Genomic DNA, 18,292 nt, shown 5'->3' with positions numbered 1-18,292 from the left:
TAATGGATACTATATATGACCGAAACGGTTTGTTGTATGTACTTTAATCTATAAAATATTCAGAAGTTGTCACAAGAAAACTGTGACCGTGCTGAAGTTATGTTTATAACATTCAATATTCTTTTATCGATATTTCACTTTTTGTGTTTGTTTGCGAGTGTGTGTTTACACTAACACACACCACAGACAAAAAGAAATGTACAATGCTGTATTATTTACAGATAAAATCAATGGGGGCCTAACTCTTAAAATTCTAAACCGATTTCCATTCCAGTGTTTATGTTCTATTTTAAAACACTGTACGATAAAAACAAAATAAACGTACAGTTAAATTAATAAGCACTATTGTTTTCAAACACAATCTAATTGCAGTTAATATATTCATGATTAATGTTACGACAGAAGAGAAAACATTAATCAGAACAATTCGGAAATCAATGATTAAAGAAATACAAAATTTACATAAAATTTCATTTTTCTTTCTGAAACAAAATTCATGTAAATGACTTCATATCAAATGTAATTTTAATTTTACACAACAGTCAAAACTTTCTGTACTTGATTGTCTATAAGTTAATTAACGAATATAACATTGTATTAAATACACAAGACGAAAAACCACATTAAACATCATGACAAATGTGAAGATGAATCAGAAAACTAAGCGGGAACCAGAAAACAACATGACTTTTGTAGATGCAAACTCGTTTTAGCTTTGAATCTTTTAAAGAAATGAGTAAGTTTAAAAAAATTGTTCAAGCAATGCATATTTTTTTTTATATAAAGCAAAAACGCTGCTCCACCAAAAAAATGTTAACGACATGGACAATCCAGTATATGGTGCAAGAAAACACACCAAGTATGGACATACGGTAGGTTAGCACTATTCAGGTGGGTGCAAGGTGACAAAAAGTCATGAGTTACGTGATTATTAGAGGAGAAAAGGTTCTATGTTCCTGGAAGTCTGGGAATTCGATACAAGAAATAATCACAATGCTCGGAAACTATTAACTTACTGTGCATGAAATTTGCCAAAAATATCAGGAACCAAATACTATAACATTTAAAAAATGCTCAGGTCATCCCAATAATGCTGCTAATATGTGACAGAATTTTGTAAATGTTTCAGAAATCATCTTTTCAAGAAATTGTTAGTACCAAAAATGGCCACACTTAACAGGAACCATAGATGTGGTCTTTTCTGCATACTCTCCATGAGTATGTGCATTTTGGAAGGATAGAGGCACACAAACCATACATCACCCAAAAGAATGCTTAAAAATCATTATGCATAATGGAGATATCTGCTTCATCCACTTTCAAAGTGATGAACTGTGGGTCTGAAGGACAATAAGTGAACATTAATATTAAATACCTTGTACCAAATGACAAAGGTTTTGTTGAAAGTATTATGGTGTAGATTGCTTTTGAAACCTACCTGTGAAATAAGTGCATGTCTGAGTGCCTATGAATAACAAGAAATCTTAGATGAACAGTTCCAAGGTGTCATGGAGGAGTTTAATGGCCAATAAACCAAAGTTTTAAATCCGGCTGAATACTACCATGCTTCACAAAGCATATATGACCCATTTGAAAGTTACAATATCAACAATCTGGGTTTGTATACTCCAGGGCCCATATTTTAACCCTATACTATATATATTTGAGACTATCTAGAGGGTATTTAATTCAAAAGGTTAGGCCACAACCTACAAGCCCTTACTAACTGGCAAGCTTTAGAAATGGTAATGAAAACAGATTGTATTAGTTTTATCAACCCAAGCCTCCTTGACAGAACCATTTGCAGTACAGTAGCAGTTATCTAGGTCAAAGGTAATTGTACTCTGTGCTAGGATAACGAACACTAGACACTTCCTATACGATTACATGACTGGATACTTTTGGCAAGACAGTATCTACTACCAATAATGCATTAAACTAACTGAATTGCCATTTTTTGAGGTGTACACCTAGTGACAAGATCATATGCTTTTAAAAATATTTTGAAGCTGATTTCAAGAACTAATTTCTAAAACATTTTCATCAATTAATGACGTAAAACTGAAATAAACGGCATTTAAAAACATGAACACAGAGTGTAATTTTGCAATTTTCTGGAAGAGTTTTGTCCTTCATAGCTCAGCAGTTTTAGTGATCATGTAACATTTTAAACGTCTATTCTTTCCAACAAGACTATACAAGTAATTATATACTTCATTGAATCTACATAACAAGTAATAAGAAAATTATGTATTATACAACTTTAATAGCTTATTCCTTATAAAAAACAAAAAATCATACACCATTTAATGAACTAGTAAAGTTTAACTTTAAAAAAATATTTGCTTTAAATGAAAAAAAAACACATTGAAATTCTACTGTTGTTTTCTGACGTTTTGTAAGATGATGTTTTCCTAAACCTCATTCGACAAAAAATTGTCCTTTGATGAAGAAAATATTTACATTACCTGATAAGCAACAATAAAGAAAAACCTTATGATAGTCAAAACATTTTATTGCAAACTCTTGAACAATATTTATACTTTTAAAGGAATTTCATTTTGAACCTAATCTATTCATAAAGTATCACAGAGATCAATCCTTATGGATTTCCGTTTTCTTTAATGCACTCTTATCATCATCAAAAGAAACAATTAAACTATATGCTTGACAATGCAGTGACAATTTACATTTACATACTACATATACTAATTTAAATACAATGGATGTTCCTATATTTGTTCTGGTGAAAACTCAAGAACAGTCACTGTTTATTAACATATCTGAAAATATCTGCCTTGTATCATACTGAATAGCTTTTCAGATCAAGTCTTTTCCAAGGAATGTTTTTCATTATTAAAAATGAATGTAATTCTCAGCAAAATGGAAATGGTAAACATTCTGAAAATAATATACAACTTTTGAAAACACCAGTAAAATATCTTAAACAGTGTTTATGAGAGCACTAAATATACAAATATTACCAGAAAGTCTAATGTGTAAGTATATATATATAAATATATTTATATACAAAATTGCTAAACTGTTTATATATATATATATATATATATAATGCTCCAAAAAGTGGAATCATCTTTTGTTTGAGCTTAAATGTATATTGAAGTCAGCTGTCACACTTATATACCATAAAATACTAGAATACTGACTGCTTGAAGTAATCCTAAAAACTGACAAAGTTTTTGACAGACCATTATGTGAAATCATTTTGTTACAAGGAAACAACCTGAATTCTTCTATCTGCAAAACATTTTTAAACCTAAGATTATTTAAATACACTAAAATATAAACAAAGAAGAAGAACTGAAAAAGAGGTAATATTATAATACAACTTGCTACTTTATTCTAGTGACTCTTCTGGTGACCAGTGAGTCTGATACTTGGATGCAGAAGAATAGTTTGATTTCATTAGATGTTTTTACTTAGCCATTAGATGTGTCAACCCTAGGCTTACCTGCTTTCATTTGCAAAGTTTATTATTATCATTAATTACCACTGACAGAAATCAAAAGAAACATTAGAATCAAGGAATCAGGGTTAGCTACCTACTCAGGTGAGATTTTAATGGAATTTCACTGACTTTAAAATACTAGAACTTATATTGGGTTTGATTTGCTGCAAAGAACACATGTATATCACAAAGCTAAAGGATAACACTGACCACATGCACCTGTTGGCAGAATATCTTTAATTTACTACTGTTTTTAACAGCTTCCTATTTGTATATAAATCAGTTTAAGACAGGTGTCTTTGATAAAATGAGTTCATTGAATTCACAAGATAACTATATAACACAATGATATTGATATGCATATAAAGTATCAAATACATTAAATCATTAGTGAACACTGACAAGCAAATGTAATTGCTGTATCTCACTACACACCTACTGGGTTAGTGTACACAAAGGAAGTCTCACTTTCTACTTAATAGTAAATTATTCACACAAAGTCAGAGAAAAATCTCTGATATGCAAGAATTTAGACTATTCTTACTGTACTCCCACACACCTTATCACAATTTATACAGGGAAGAACGATTCAGACTGCTGAGTACTGGTTCATAATTGTTCCCATAGATATGTAGTTCTGAGAGCTACAAGACCAAGGTATATTGGTTCCAGTCATAATGAAAATAGTAACAGAGAAAAACGTTTAAAATATCAACACATATAAAATAAAACCACTAAATCTATTGAACAAAGAAGTTACTGGGGCCGAGATCATTGACAGGTTATTAAAACAATGCCATACTATGTGCTTGGTTTTATAAATTGCATTTCAAAGGTTCATAAAAATAATTTTGTTTTCATTTTCAATAAAGCTTACAAACTATTATTCAGAATCTAATTGGTATTTCTATAATAGAAATCATGAAAGGAAGCAGAAGATTACATATTGCTTTATCATTATGCTTAATTAAATAGTTATCTGAGGCTTCATAACTAGTTTAGAGGTGTCATTCACAACAATTTCAGTCAATGAATGGTTTCTTAATCTTGAACAGATCCTTTCCAACACAGTAATTACTCAATTACTAACTGAATACTAAGTATTTAAAACTAGTCATCTGTTCTGTTATGTTGCACTTTATATGACTTGTGTAACATTTGTATGGAATGAAAGTATAAAGACCATCTGAAATAACATGCATAAAATACAGTACATGATTACTAAATATTCATTTTATAACCAGGTCTTAAACATTATTTTTATTCCTGATATTTCCTCTAATACTTCTCTCTGAAGAATGTGATAAAACACTTAAATTGTTTTCTCAATACTAAAACTTTCAAAGGACTGTGTAACAGAATCATATTCTCTGTAATCTATGCTTATCACACAATGAGAAATCACTATATTCACTTATTCATGTAATTGACTGAATATGAGAGTTACCCCATTCATTCACAATTTTAACAATTAATGTCTTAAGGAAGGCTACTGATAACACTATTTTGTGGTGTGGATTTATAAAAAAATGCATATATGACATTACATCTGCAATAATTCACCTTCTCTTTCTCTATAGTTAAAAAAATAGATAAAAAAATGGTTTCCTTTAGATTTTTTTAGCAACACTTCTAGAATGCAGTTATGGATAAAATATATTGCATGATTAAAATAGTTAAATGAAATACCCATTAGGGTAGATTATGTAAATGTTTCTAGTATCTTGTGAAAATATTTTCTTTATTAGTAAAATAGTATTCATAGGCATCTTTACCAAGGAAGACACTGTTTGAAATCACTTTTTTCTGTACACATTAGTTTTTACTTTTTTTTTTATTATAAGTGTTTTGTTATTTTTTGCCCTGTTATTTAATATACATTAATAACCTGAAACCTCAAAGATTAATATAAAAGATTGCACAACTATTTCTCTATTCTTTCAGGGGTGGAAAAGATTTCCCAAGATCCCGTAATGGTGGTAGAGAAGTTCGAGCTGCTCGAGTAGACATCGTCCTGTGTAATGTCTTGATTTTCTGTTGTGCAGTATTTGTTAGAGACACAGACTGGGTTCTTCGCAGTCGACAGTCTGAAGATGTTTGTTCTGGAAAAATATTAGCTGGAAACACAAAAGAAATATTGAGATTATTCATTAAAAGGGAAATGTATTTACAAATGTATCAGTTAAATATTTAGTTTGTGACTCTATTCTTTACATTAAAGAATTTGCTTCTTTTTTGTTTTTGAAATACGAAAGATATTTTGGTTACAAATTTGAAACAATGAACCTATAATGTCATAAATGAAATAGGAAAAGACTGCACCCTATAAAATGCATTATGTATCACATTTTATGTTTCATTACATGTTTGTGAAACAATGTTCTAAATAAACAGCTGTTGTAATTGATAAATGAAATAGAGGATGTTTTAGTAAGGTTTAAAAGAAGTTTATTCTACTTAAATGACACACTGGTTTAGAATTATGTAAAAGTGGTACACCAACTACTGGTCTTGTTTTGTTAAAGGATATAGATACTGCTGATATGCAAAAACAGGAACAGACAAATAAAGCAGTAAAATAAACATCTAAAAAGAAGACACAAACATTTAAATGAGCAAAAAATTAGCATTGTTATTTGAAATGAAATAGAAGTTTCTATCACTGTTATTTGTTATTCTTCTGACTATCTGTTAAGATGTAGAACTTAAATTGATCTTTTTTACTGGTCAAATTGGTATATAATTTCATAAATGTACACTTTCATTCACCTGATAAGCTGACATGATTCATGTGCTACTTCCCTTAAAGAGAATCTTAATCCAATCAGCATTGATGGACATACATGTGGTAGAAAAAAATGTTTCACATTCTTCAATAAAGTTCCATTAGAATGATATCAGGTAATTACATGCATAGGGTACAGTAACAATCTTAGAAATGGATATGCAAATGACAGTCATATAATAAGACTCAAGAAATCAGACTTTACTTCTAGTTAAATACATTGTATTGTAAGCTTCAGGAACAATAGAGAAAGGAGTGAAGCACAACAAAGACTGAGAAGAAGCCAAACACAACTGAGGGAAATAAAGCTGGCAAAATTACCCCAGTGCTATGACAGAAGCAAATGAGAGCTTCAAAATTTTGATGGTCTAAACAAACACGTTTTTTTTTAAAAACATACACATGATTTATTAAAACATTGTGAACACTTTATTTTTTCTGTTACAACATCAATCCCAACTAATTTAGCTCAGCTGGTATTTTTGTAAGCCAAGAATCTTTATACCCAGATTGCTGGCCCATTCACCAACCATATAGGACGAGCATGTCTGGAGATGGGGATTCAAACTCGTGACCCTCAGATTGTGAGTTAAGCATCCAAACCAGTAGGCCATGCTAGTTATTAGTGTTAATGTGGCTTATGAAAATGACTGATATTAATGCTAAATTAGTAAACTGTAGGATATACAATTAACTACTATACATATAAACAGTACTAAGCAATATATTTAAAACAATAAATGTGTTTTTTATACTAATTCTTTCCTCCTTTTCCTCTACCCAGTTGCTATTCTTTTTTCAAATAAATGTCAACCTTAAAACATATTCATACAAATTACTCAGAAAACTTACCAAAAGATCGTTCTTTTTCTTCTCTTGCACTTTTCAGACGAAGAGTTCTAACTCGCTGAATATAGGCTTTACGTGCTAAGATAGCATTTTTCATTATAAATGGTTTGTCAGCATCAATCCTGGCTTCTTCAGCAATGTGCTCAAAATATTCTGAAAATTACATTTATTTTTATTCTTAACTTTATTTAACTGGAGTTTATTACAAGATATTTTTATAAACGTAAATAAAATAACGACCTATATCTCCAAAATGTAATTGGTTTCCATTTACATTCAACTGGATTAGTGAACTGGTAGGAAATTGATAGCTCCTGATGAAGCTGTAATAGCAAAATATTGAGCTAATAAAATTACATTCTGGAGATACAGGTCGTTATTTCATTTAAGTTTATTTTTGTTGTACTTTGCTAAATTAGAAAAATATGAAGGTGGTTTATGGTTCTATTTTCTGACTATAATAATTATCAATGGACTTAATAAGAACGGTTTGTTTGTTTGGAATTAAGCACAAAGCTACACAATGGGCTATCTGTGCTCTGCCCACCAGGGGTATCGAAACCCGGTTTCTAGCGTTGTAAGTCCACAGACATACCGCTGTGCCACTGGGGAGCTAATAAGAACGAATAGGCTGAAATATATTGGACACACACACACACAAGCCAGCAATGCTTAACCCAATTATTTATCTCTCTTTGTTTAAAGTATGGTATACCTGTACAACTTATCTCTTTCTGCATATTGTGAAGACACTGTCCAGCAACATCAGCATTAACCATCTTTCATGAAATTCTCTTATCTATACATACAGCTGCAAAGTAATTATCCATACAGTTATACTATAGTGCTCTAAAACACTTTCATAACTTATTCTATTGAATGTATGAGGTTCTACATATGATCTACAATAGTTATTTCAGATACATGTTGATGAAAGATTAAGAAAAAATCAAACTATTCAACAATTTCACCATAACTAATCCATGTTAACTAAATCAATAAGATATTCAGCTTAAGTTACTTCTGTTGCTCTCTCTCCAATATTTAAATCATGTAGTTATACATTCTAAACATTTATATTACATTCTAGATATCAATTAACTCCTTTGCAATATCTTAAAGCTCTGTTTTTCCTATTGCTTGTTATATGAGATCCCACTTCTTTATATATTCAATACACCTTCACATCATCAAATTATATTATTAATTCATTCTCTTAACTAGTTTAATTTAAATATAAACTAATTTGTATAAAATGTTTTTTTTAAATCATTTATGGATATGCATGTCTAGGAGTTTGTACTTAAAGACCACAATTCTGATTCTCCAGCTCTGTGGTATGCATATTCAAATACATTTTGACAATATTCTGGGTAACATTTAACTTTTTTTATTGTATTAAAAATCCCCTCTTCATTCAAAAATTGACAAATAATTTAGAAAGAAAATTGTTCTTTAATTTTCATTTTACCTTTTGTTACATACTATATACCCATAATCTTACCACTTTTGTTTATGTTCTGAAGACAGTTTAAAGAGGAATTATTTTTATCCTTAATACCACACACAGTAATCCTAGCAATTCTATTTCATCTCAGTTGAAACTTAAGTCTTCATTATAAAAACATTTTCTGTACTTCAAAAATTATCTTAGATTCACACTTATTTAAATTATGTGATACAAAAGTATGGAACACATATTCTCATATTTTGATAGTTACATGGTTATTATTTTTCTTTTTTTTTAAATACATGAATAGACTCCTTTCAAATGTTTAAATCGTGAATATTAAAATTTTATACTTTTACTTTTCATAACCTTTGTGAATATAGTTACTGGCTATATTGTCAGAAATAAAAATTAGCTTATTAGCACAAATGATAATCACCACCACTCTAGAAAATTGAAAGAAGATGCAAAAATTTTCTGTGTTTATGTTAGACATTTATAAAAAAAAACAAACAGAAAGTCCCTTTATAAATTAGTATGATTAAATACTTACTTTTTAAGTTCTTCACATCAGGTAGAAGCTTTTCTCTCATCAGCACACTAGTGGAATCACATTTTAAACCTACTTCTAATCGTTGTAAAGATTCTTCTGCTTCCTTAAGTTTGCGCTCTGCTGACATACGAGCTATAATTTCCTCCTGAATAACAATATTACATTTTATATTATCATATAACACAAAAAAGGCTCTTAACTAATCATTGTTCATTATTGAGCTATACAGTTTGCATATCACAAATATCCCTTGACTACTAAAACAATAAAACTATCTCCATGACTTTATAAAACACATATATTGGTAGTAATATATATTTTAACACTCAAACCCTGAGTACATTGACTAGATGCTCTTCTTGTATGGTTTGTTTTATTGCATTTAAAAAAAATAAAACTTCTGAATGAAATTTTTTGAAACTAACTCTAAGCTTTCTAGAGGTTATGCAGCTTCTGCATCAAAGCAAAATAAAACATATCATTTCTATATGGAGTATTATTATGAACTCTAGATTTGAAATATTAAAAAATGCTTAGATTTCAAATTACAGTGTTTTATGTATTCCTACAATTATAAAGTTTTCTATTCAAGTTTTTATTCTACAAAACAGTATATTCTATCTTTGTTTTGATTTGAAAAATATCACATGCAGTCACTGGTGTACAATAAAAATTATTAGCAAGTGATTTTTCTAAATCATTAATTAGAAGGTTTAATTTAATGTATGTAATAAGGTTTAACTCCATTTTACATTTACTTGCATATACTTTTTAGATTTCTTTTCGGTGATTTTCTTTACCCATTCAAGCAGTTTCTTAGGCTGACAAGGCCTACCACAAAGAAGGCTTAATAAACAGCAGCCTTGTTGGCAAAAGGAAACTTGAAATAACTGAACACAAAATCATCTTAGTAAGCCCATCTCAACAGGTGTTATGAAAAACATTTCTTTTCCTATCATACTGTAGCTTCGTAGTCCAAATGAAGTATACAATGATAAGGGAAGCTTTTGACAAGCTTCAAAACAAACAATTCAGGACTGCAAATATGGTGGAATTCGCTCACAAACATCTTTACTTCTAGAAACATAGAAACAAGTTATGCAATTCTCCAATGATCTGGAAGCCATATTAGGCTACACATTTGAAAAGAACAGAAAACGAGCTTTCATTACTATTTATATCATTAGCCTTTTATTTCTCAAAGCTACAATATATGAAATTACATCACACCATTACAACCAAAGTTGTGAAACAGTGATTGGCTAAAATTGATAAAACTACACTTGTACTGAAGTTACAAGTTCCAAATTGGCAGTGTTTTGTTCAAATGTATTTTGACTTTCCTCTCAGGGGCTTTGAGTGCTGTATTCATGGGTGAAAGTATACAATGATCATTTTGACTGAAGCTAGAGCTTTGGAGGCTTAAATGGCCCCAAAAGCTCTGGGGTTGTACATGTTCTCAGATACATTATGAGCCATTTTGTACAACTTTCATGATTCAATTTTAAATTGACTTTCTAGATAAAGAAAATTCAGGAACCACAACTTGTCTTGTTACCTGATGGACCAATCTGATAATCGCACAAGGCTAATTAAATTTTTTAAATGTTAATGCTCAAACCTTACACACGTATATCCAATTAATTTTTAAAGTCTCAGTTGCACAAGAAAAAACATATCACTGAATTAACCAGTTATAACCCATTCCTTGCATAAATTAAAATGGTTAGACGTTTAGACTAATAAAGATTAGAACAGTGTTGGAAGTAAAGTGCAAAATGTCTTTATTTCACTTAAATCATGCCTGGGAAAGGCCACATTGAGGGATTTCCATCTACAGATGGTGAACTTTCATCCATGGCTGTAATACACTAAAACACTGATGTTTTTATTTGGAGTGTGGTGAAATAAAACCCAAAATTTTTAATTTTTAAACATTTTTATGCAGGAAATTAAATAAATTACAATTTTTATTGAATAAATTACAACTGGGAAATAGTTAAAAAGAGTGTGGAAGAACAACGTAATGGAGAAATTCTAATGTTTGGGCAGGATGCACCTGGTCAAGCAACACAAGAGTTAAGTAATATATTCTTTCATTCACTTAAGGTCAGAAATTATATTATTTTTCTAATAAAGAACACAGGAGCTGACAAGCAAAATCAGTATTAAATATATTTTTTTACTGTATTCACAATCTAATGAGACATTTTACTGTGCCTGGTATGGTAATCACAATGACACACAGTCAAAGATCCAATAAACTGGGTGGACGTAGTTGTGAAATCAAAACAGTTTTTTGTGTGTTTGTTGCCTTGTGGTTATTACTTATTTATGTTATGATCCCATTGTGTATTATTTAGTTCTTTTTTTAATTCAAATAACAGTGGAAGACTATATATTTTTACCACCTCAAATATTTTAAATTATTTTATGTTTCAGAGAGATAGATAAGTGTCTTATTGCATGGTGTCTCTGGCATTTTATAAAAAACTATAATTTCTATATTGTAGGGTAGGCCATGCTACTAGTTAAGTACATTGTGACTGCAGGACATGTCTAGGCACTATCCCCATCCCCAATATTTAATATCTTCCAAATTCCACTGAGTAAAGAAACAGTTTTGTTTCGAAACGAACACTTTTTTATTCTGAGCCAAATCACAATTAACAAACAGATTACTCACTTGGCCTGATAACCATGCTTTAACAAAATTTTTCAATTTAGAGCCTTAAATGATGTTTTCTAACCCTAACTGCTTATACCTTAGCTTAAAAATGGTAATAGTATGGTTACTTAAAGTTAAATACATTTTAAGGGTTTTTTTGTTATTCAGCACATGGCTACACAATGTGCTATCTGTGCTGTGCTGACCGCAAGTATCAAAGTAGGAAATTATAGCATTGTAAGTCTATAAACATAAAAGTGAAACACTGAGGGAGGGGACACCTAAAAATGATATTCAGCTCACTTCATACATGAGTAACAGAATCAGACTCGAACTTCATGTATTAATGAAGTTTACTCAATGCTACATGCTAGGAGAGAATTCTGGAAATGTTTTATTTCTATATTTAAAAGAAACTCCTAACAGGTGAGTTACTATAAGAATTTCATTTCATGAAGAACTGTTGAAAAAATAAGACCTTAGTATAAAAAATTCAATAGCCCAAAAGTTTATATTAAGTTTTCACTGTTTATTGTGTGTCATCTCCTTTTGAAAAGTTTTCTTAAATCTACAAAATCTGTTAACTTTCTTAACAACTGGTTACTTTATGGCTATTTCTTAAATATATTTTTGTTAATCTATCAGGGATTGAGATCTTCATATGACAGTGTCAACAAGCGAGTACATCTGAGTAACAATCATTATTTGACTTGCACTTAGCTAGTTCACCTTTACGACTCTACATGTCTGCTCCTGCAAGCTCCACAGATCAGAACAACAATCAGACATATAATACTTTCACTTTTCTATGAGAGTAGAAATTAGGAATACTGAACTTGTTCTACAGAGCTAATTGCCATTTTCAAGTTTATCTTTATTTTTAGAAAATATATAACAATAGGCATAAAATATATGAAAAAATCATCCAAATCTTAGATGTTTTTTAGGCCAACAGGTTTCTAATGTTTTACCAGCTTTTGGCATGTAAACCATAACTTTTAAAGATGTATAACAGTTCATGAAATATTTGAGTTGGTAAACTTTGAGCTGGGTTGATAAGCTAAAAAAAAATTATTAAACTCTGACCTATATCATATTACTAGCAGATGCTTGTTGAAACAATTCAATGGTAAATTCCCTATAAATAGTGATGAATATATAAAAAATGTACAATTAACCAAATGCCTTGGATCATATCTTATATGCAATACAATTGTCTTGTGGACAGTTTACAACTGTACTTTGGCATTCCATGTGCAACTGCAATAAGAAAAATTGCATTGCACTTGTTTTTAAAGAAAGAAGACAAACTGCTATGCACTGTTGGCAAAAATGTTTGGGTTTTGATTCAATGGGTGCATCCAACACAACAGGGGGCTCAGGTTCACTAGGTAACTGCAGATATTTTTTTCTGCTGGATGCCACCATTTCTTGTCATTTTACTGAGTGCCAGAAAAGGTTGGTACTAAAGAGTGCTTTTTTGACAGTTACATTTCTCTAAGAAGTGTCAAAGTGGAGATATTCAACTCACTTCAGATCAATTTCTTCAATATGGTACAATAAAATCATGCATGTATGTTTTACCAACATTAATATATATATATAAACCAAACAACAATAAATATATACTCAAACACATTGCTCTCTATAGGAATTTTTTCTGTCCAAGTTTCTATCTTTGAAATATTTCTTTCAATCAGTCAATGGAGGAAGTCCCATTTTGTTTTGTGAAATTTCCTCACAAAAAGAAAAATTTCTGTTCTTAATAAGTTTTTTTCTCAGATTGACTATTCAGCACATATGAAGACTTAATGGATCAATATTGATATCGATATGAAATTTCTGTAATTGTAAAAAATGAATAATATTCCTGTAATGTACTCTTGAAAATAAGCATTTTGATATATAACTTATTTTCTACAATTCACTATTTAGAAGATACAGTGTGAGACAGACATCTGGTTAATATATATAAGTGTTTATGTTGTGGGAAGAAGTTTACTGATGTAAAATACTTACTTTAAGTTCTGTTTCAGTCACTTCTTTCTGTGCTTCTAAATCCTAGTATGTAAAAATCAAATTAGTAAATTTACATTGATCTTAACTCTATTTTACTCATATTTTTCATTTCATATGTATACATTGTACTCTTTGCAGAAGTACAAAATAATAATAGAAAAACTCACATTTGTAAAAATTATTTTAAAGAATCATATTAAATATTTAAAAAAAATATGCTTTAAGGTAAATTATCAAACAATAAAAGTAAAGAAGAGGCCTATGTGATAATCAAAAAGAAAATGTGATATATAGAAGATTTACTCTCCATTTATAGAGCAAAAAACACTCCTAATGGCATGTATATGTAATTTTGAAGAGCTTATAGTTAAAACATCTCATGTAAACATTTTTTAAATCATATATAAATATACATAAACAGTTTGAACTAGGGGTAGGTATAGCAATACAAATTATTAACATTTCAATTCTAAATACAGATCAATATACAAGTATAAATTTTACTGATCATAAAAAAACTAATTCATCCTACTATATTACTGAAATCATTTCTCTGTCCCTCTCAAATGCTTTTGTCTTAAACACTCTTTGGGTTGAGATGAGCCTGAATGGCACTCATGCAGACCCAAACAAAGCTGACCAATAATTGTTGCTGCTATATTTCAATCTTTTACTACTGTTCACTCTTGGCTCGTTCCAACAGTAATATCCTCGCCAGAGCTGTATGTATGTATTGACAGTTATAAACAGGATTAAAAAATGGAAATGATTTTTTATTAAATGAAACAGCAGAATGACAAGTGAACCAAGTTGGTATGTTTAGTATTATAATCAAAGAAAACTTAAGCTCCAAAATAGAAATATTTAATAAGTAATGATTCAAGTTAACTCTCTCACTATGGGCTAGGTCAATTCAACCAAGTTTGTGATCCCAAATTGACCTGTAGAGTTTCCATACTATAACTTTAGCTTTCAGTAAACATTGTAAGTCTTTTGTAAACAAAAAAAAAAATTTTAATGACGTAATTTTACTAAAGATTTCTCTATGAATATATGGAGTAAAAGTGTTGATTGCTCCATGTGCAAAGTGATTTTCATCTTAAGATTAAAAATACTTTTCTCCATCTGAAAATCATCAAATTTTATTTGCATAATCTCTAAAACCTTGTAAATAAATTTCAAAGGTTTTTTAGTAAACTTTATATTTTTCTGTTACTTTTCTCTGCCCTATATTTACACCGACCTTGACCTCGTAGCCACCATAAACAAAAATGAAATAAATCTAAGTTCCCTTCATTTCTTTCTAGAATGATATCATATTGTAACAGGAAACTACATCCGTTTACTCTAAATAGCTTAAAGCATATAACAGTATACATCTGTTTCTACTTAAATTTTCTTTTACTGCACTTTGAACTGTGTCTAACTAATAATCCCATTATATGAGATGTAAATCACTCAGCAAAAGCATAGCACACATTACCCAATTTAATTACATAATGCACATGCTATTCACAAGCATATCGCATGAAAATTTATTATTATTTGTCTTTATCTTTTCTAATCTAACCTAAACATTTCTAATTTTAACATTTTAATTACTTTTATAATAATAAATAAATAAAGAATACACATGAAAAACAAGAAATTCTATCATAATTTATTTTACTTTCTAACTATGCGATAAGAAACATTAAAAATTCAGGTAAATTTGTCAATGTGATTTCAATGGGAATAAAGTTTGATCTGGAAACAAAATAGACAATTTCCTGTACAGGAAACAATGTAATATGAATACATCATTTGATAGATTAAATTTTAGGCTTTCTATTGGTTATAAATAATGTAGCATTTGATGTAAGAGAGAACTATTGGCAATTTTTGAATGAAATGATATGACAGGCAGACATGGCAAGTGGGTCTGATTTTCTTGTTTATGGCTCCATAAACAAATAAGATTGAAGGCTATAAAAAGTATGTTATACCTGAGTAATAACTACATCATAATGAGTAACTTACATTAAATTCTGAATTTCTAGGAGGTGTGGTAAATAAATTAGAGAAAAAGAAAGACCTAGAGTGCAAATATCACAATTCTCATACTAGGGGAGATTGAATACTTTTTCAAATATTAAATAATGCTTTTAAAAGTAAGAACTTAAAACTTATATAATATTAACATTTGATAATAAAGTAGTTTAATTAAACTTTGGATATAACTCTAAAAAGTCATGATATATGCACTTTGACCTGCCCCTGGTGAGAGAGTTAATCTCCTAATCTGACCTCAATAAAATGTTCTTTAACTCCAAGATGTTGGTTCCTTGTTGATGAAGTGGCTGGCCCAAATTAACAATTGCTGAATCCTCAAATCTGATATTAACTTCAATAATATACAGCATTAGTTTTAATTACTGTTTAACTCTCTCACTACAAGGTTGGTCGAATCAACTGACCTCATAACCTCTTGTATTTATTATAGTTTTCATACTATAACTTTAAGTATGCTTTGTGTATCTTCACAAAGTTTGGCAAACTTTTAGTAAACATTACAAGTCTTTTGTACACAAAAAATATCAGATTTTTTAATGAAGTATTTTTATTAAAGAGTTGTCCATGAATAACCATGATATAAAAGACTGTTTGGTTTAAATATTAATGATTAATTTATATTTGTGAGTGAATATTTTATTATTTTTAAGATTTGTTAAAATAAAAGGTAAAAGTAGACAATTGTAGAAGGTTTTGTTAATAACTAATTGGTGTCGAGAATATAGAAAGTGGCCATATGACTATGTAATAAAGACATAAATAGCGTGAGATGAGCGGGAAGACAGACAGTATTAGACAGATAAAAGCAAAGAGAATATAGATGGTGTAAAGTTAAGTACCGTAAAAGTGATAGGCCTAATGACTGACATAGGCCTGATGTTTAATATGTTAGAGTGAAACTAACAGTATAAAACAAGATAAGATAAGCATGGTTCTAAAGAAATTGAATCATCCTGGGTACACTTTGACAAAAGAAGCAGAGGATCTTCAGAAGAAAGAAGACCAAATGAATTACGGTAACTTGTGCCACAACTGTAAGTGCATCACACATAAAATACTAGTACGATAGTAATATAGAGAAGATAGTTTGACTTGTCAATCACAATTCTAAAGTAATTGAATAGGCCTTAGTGGACTTTTGACAAGAAGAAGAGAACTATATAAATAGTGTTTATGATATGCCTGTAATCTCTATAGTGTGAAGACTTTTTGTACATACTTTTAACTTGTTCCAAATATATATATTATTTGAAAACAAGTAAAATGTGCACTGTTTGCTCATTGTTGAATTTATCACTAACAAGTCACAGACACCTACTGAAGAAGAATCCTAAGCCTAACAACAACATAGTATATATTTATACTATTAAGAAATATAAGTAAAAGCCATTTATTTCAACAATTGGCAAAAAGAAGGACTTGTATATATATAATATTATTTTTTTAAAGCTGAAAAATATATATATAGTATTTTTATATACTGGTCCAAGTGCAAAGTGATTTCCACGTCAAGATTAAAAATACTTTTCTTCATCTCAAAAATCTCAAATTTTATTTGCATAATCTCTAAAACCTCCTAAATAAATTCCAAACACTTTTTTTCAGTAAAACTTTATACTTTGTCTTTTATATTCTTTACCTTAACTTTATACATGGTTGGTAAATTTGACTGACTTCATAACCACCAAAAAATAAAAAATAGAAATAAATCTAAATTACCCTTTTTCTCTCTCTAGAATGACTTTAAATTGTAATATGAGACTACATTTGTTTATCCTAAATATATTTAAACTCATAACAGTGTACATCTATTTATACTTAAATTTTATTGCTTTACTGGCCTTTGAACCCTGTTTAACTAATATTCACACTGCTAGTGACACAAGTAGTCGCTCAATGGTTTGAGGAGCATGATACTGCAGTTATCCATATGGCATGGCCTTTTCAGTCACCAGATCTGAACCCAATTGAGCATGTATGGGATATTCTGGAACGACACCTGGGACCGTGTTTTCCACTTCCATCAACTAGGTGTGAGTTGATTGTCTTGTGCAACAGTGGTGTCACATTCCTCCTGCAGAATTCCAGCTACTGGTAGACTCAATGCCATGGTGCAAACAGGCTGTACTGGCTGCACTTGGTGGCCCAACACCCTATTAAGTGACTTTACATTAGTGTTTCCATTTTCATGGCCATTACCTGTATCATCTGTAACCAATAGAAAGTCAAGGTTTTCATCTATCAAATGATGTATTATATTATGTTGTGTTCTGAACAGATAATCACCAATTTCTCTTGTAATACAAGCTTCATTCTCAAGGGAAAGACAATGGCTAGCTTGGATGAATTTGTAACTTCTCTTGTTGCAAAGACAAAAAAAAAATTGTGATTGTTAGAGGAAATTGTCTGCTTTTTGCATGTTATTATTCTATGTTCTTTGGTTCATT

General features: G+C 29.9%; 1 protein-coding gene across 1 annotated transcript in view; it reads right to left on the bottom strand.

Moving 5' to 3' along the window:
* Window positions 1-5,306: 5,306 nt before the first annotated feature.
* The window catches only part of LOC106465200 (pleckstrin homology domain-containing family D member 1-like), a 41,484-nt gene continuing 28,498 nt past the window's right edge, over window positions 5,307-18,292 (bottom strand). The window contains exons 6-9 of the mRNA XM_013925401.1: window positions 13,794-13,835; window positions 9,107-9,251; window positions 7,107-7,256; window positions 5,307-5,586 (exon numbers count right to left, since the gene is read on the bottom strand). Coding sequence (XP_013780855.1) covers window positions 5,402-5,586; window positions 7,107-7,256; window positions 9,107-9,251; window positions 13,794-13,835 — 522 coding nt within the window. The 3' untranslated portion in view covers window positions 5,307-5,401. The remainder of the gene's footprint in view (window positions 5,587-7,106; window positions 7,257-9,106; window positions 9,252-13,793; window positions 13,836-18,292) is intronic.

The sequence above is a fragment of the Limulus polyphemus genome, unplaced genomic scaffold (assembly GCF_000517525.1).
Source record: "Limulus polyphemus unplaced genomic scaffold, Limulus_polyphemus-2.1.2 Scaffold1866, whole genome shotgun sequence".
Taxonomy (NCBI): Eukaryota; Metazoa; Arthropoda; class Merostomata; order Xiphosura; family Limulidae; genus Limulus; species Limulus polyphemus.
The sequence above is the reverse complement of the archived record's forward strand: the minus strand, read 5'-3'. Positions and strand labels throughout refer to the sequence as shown.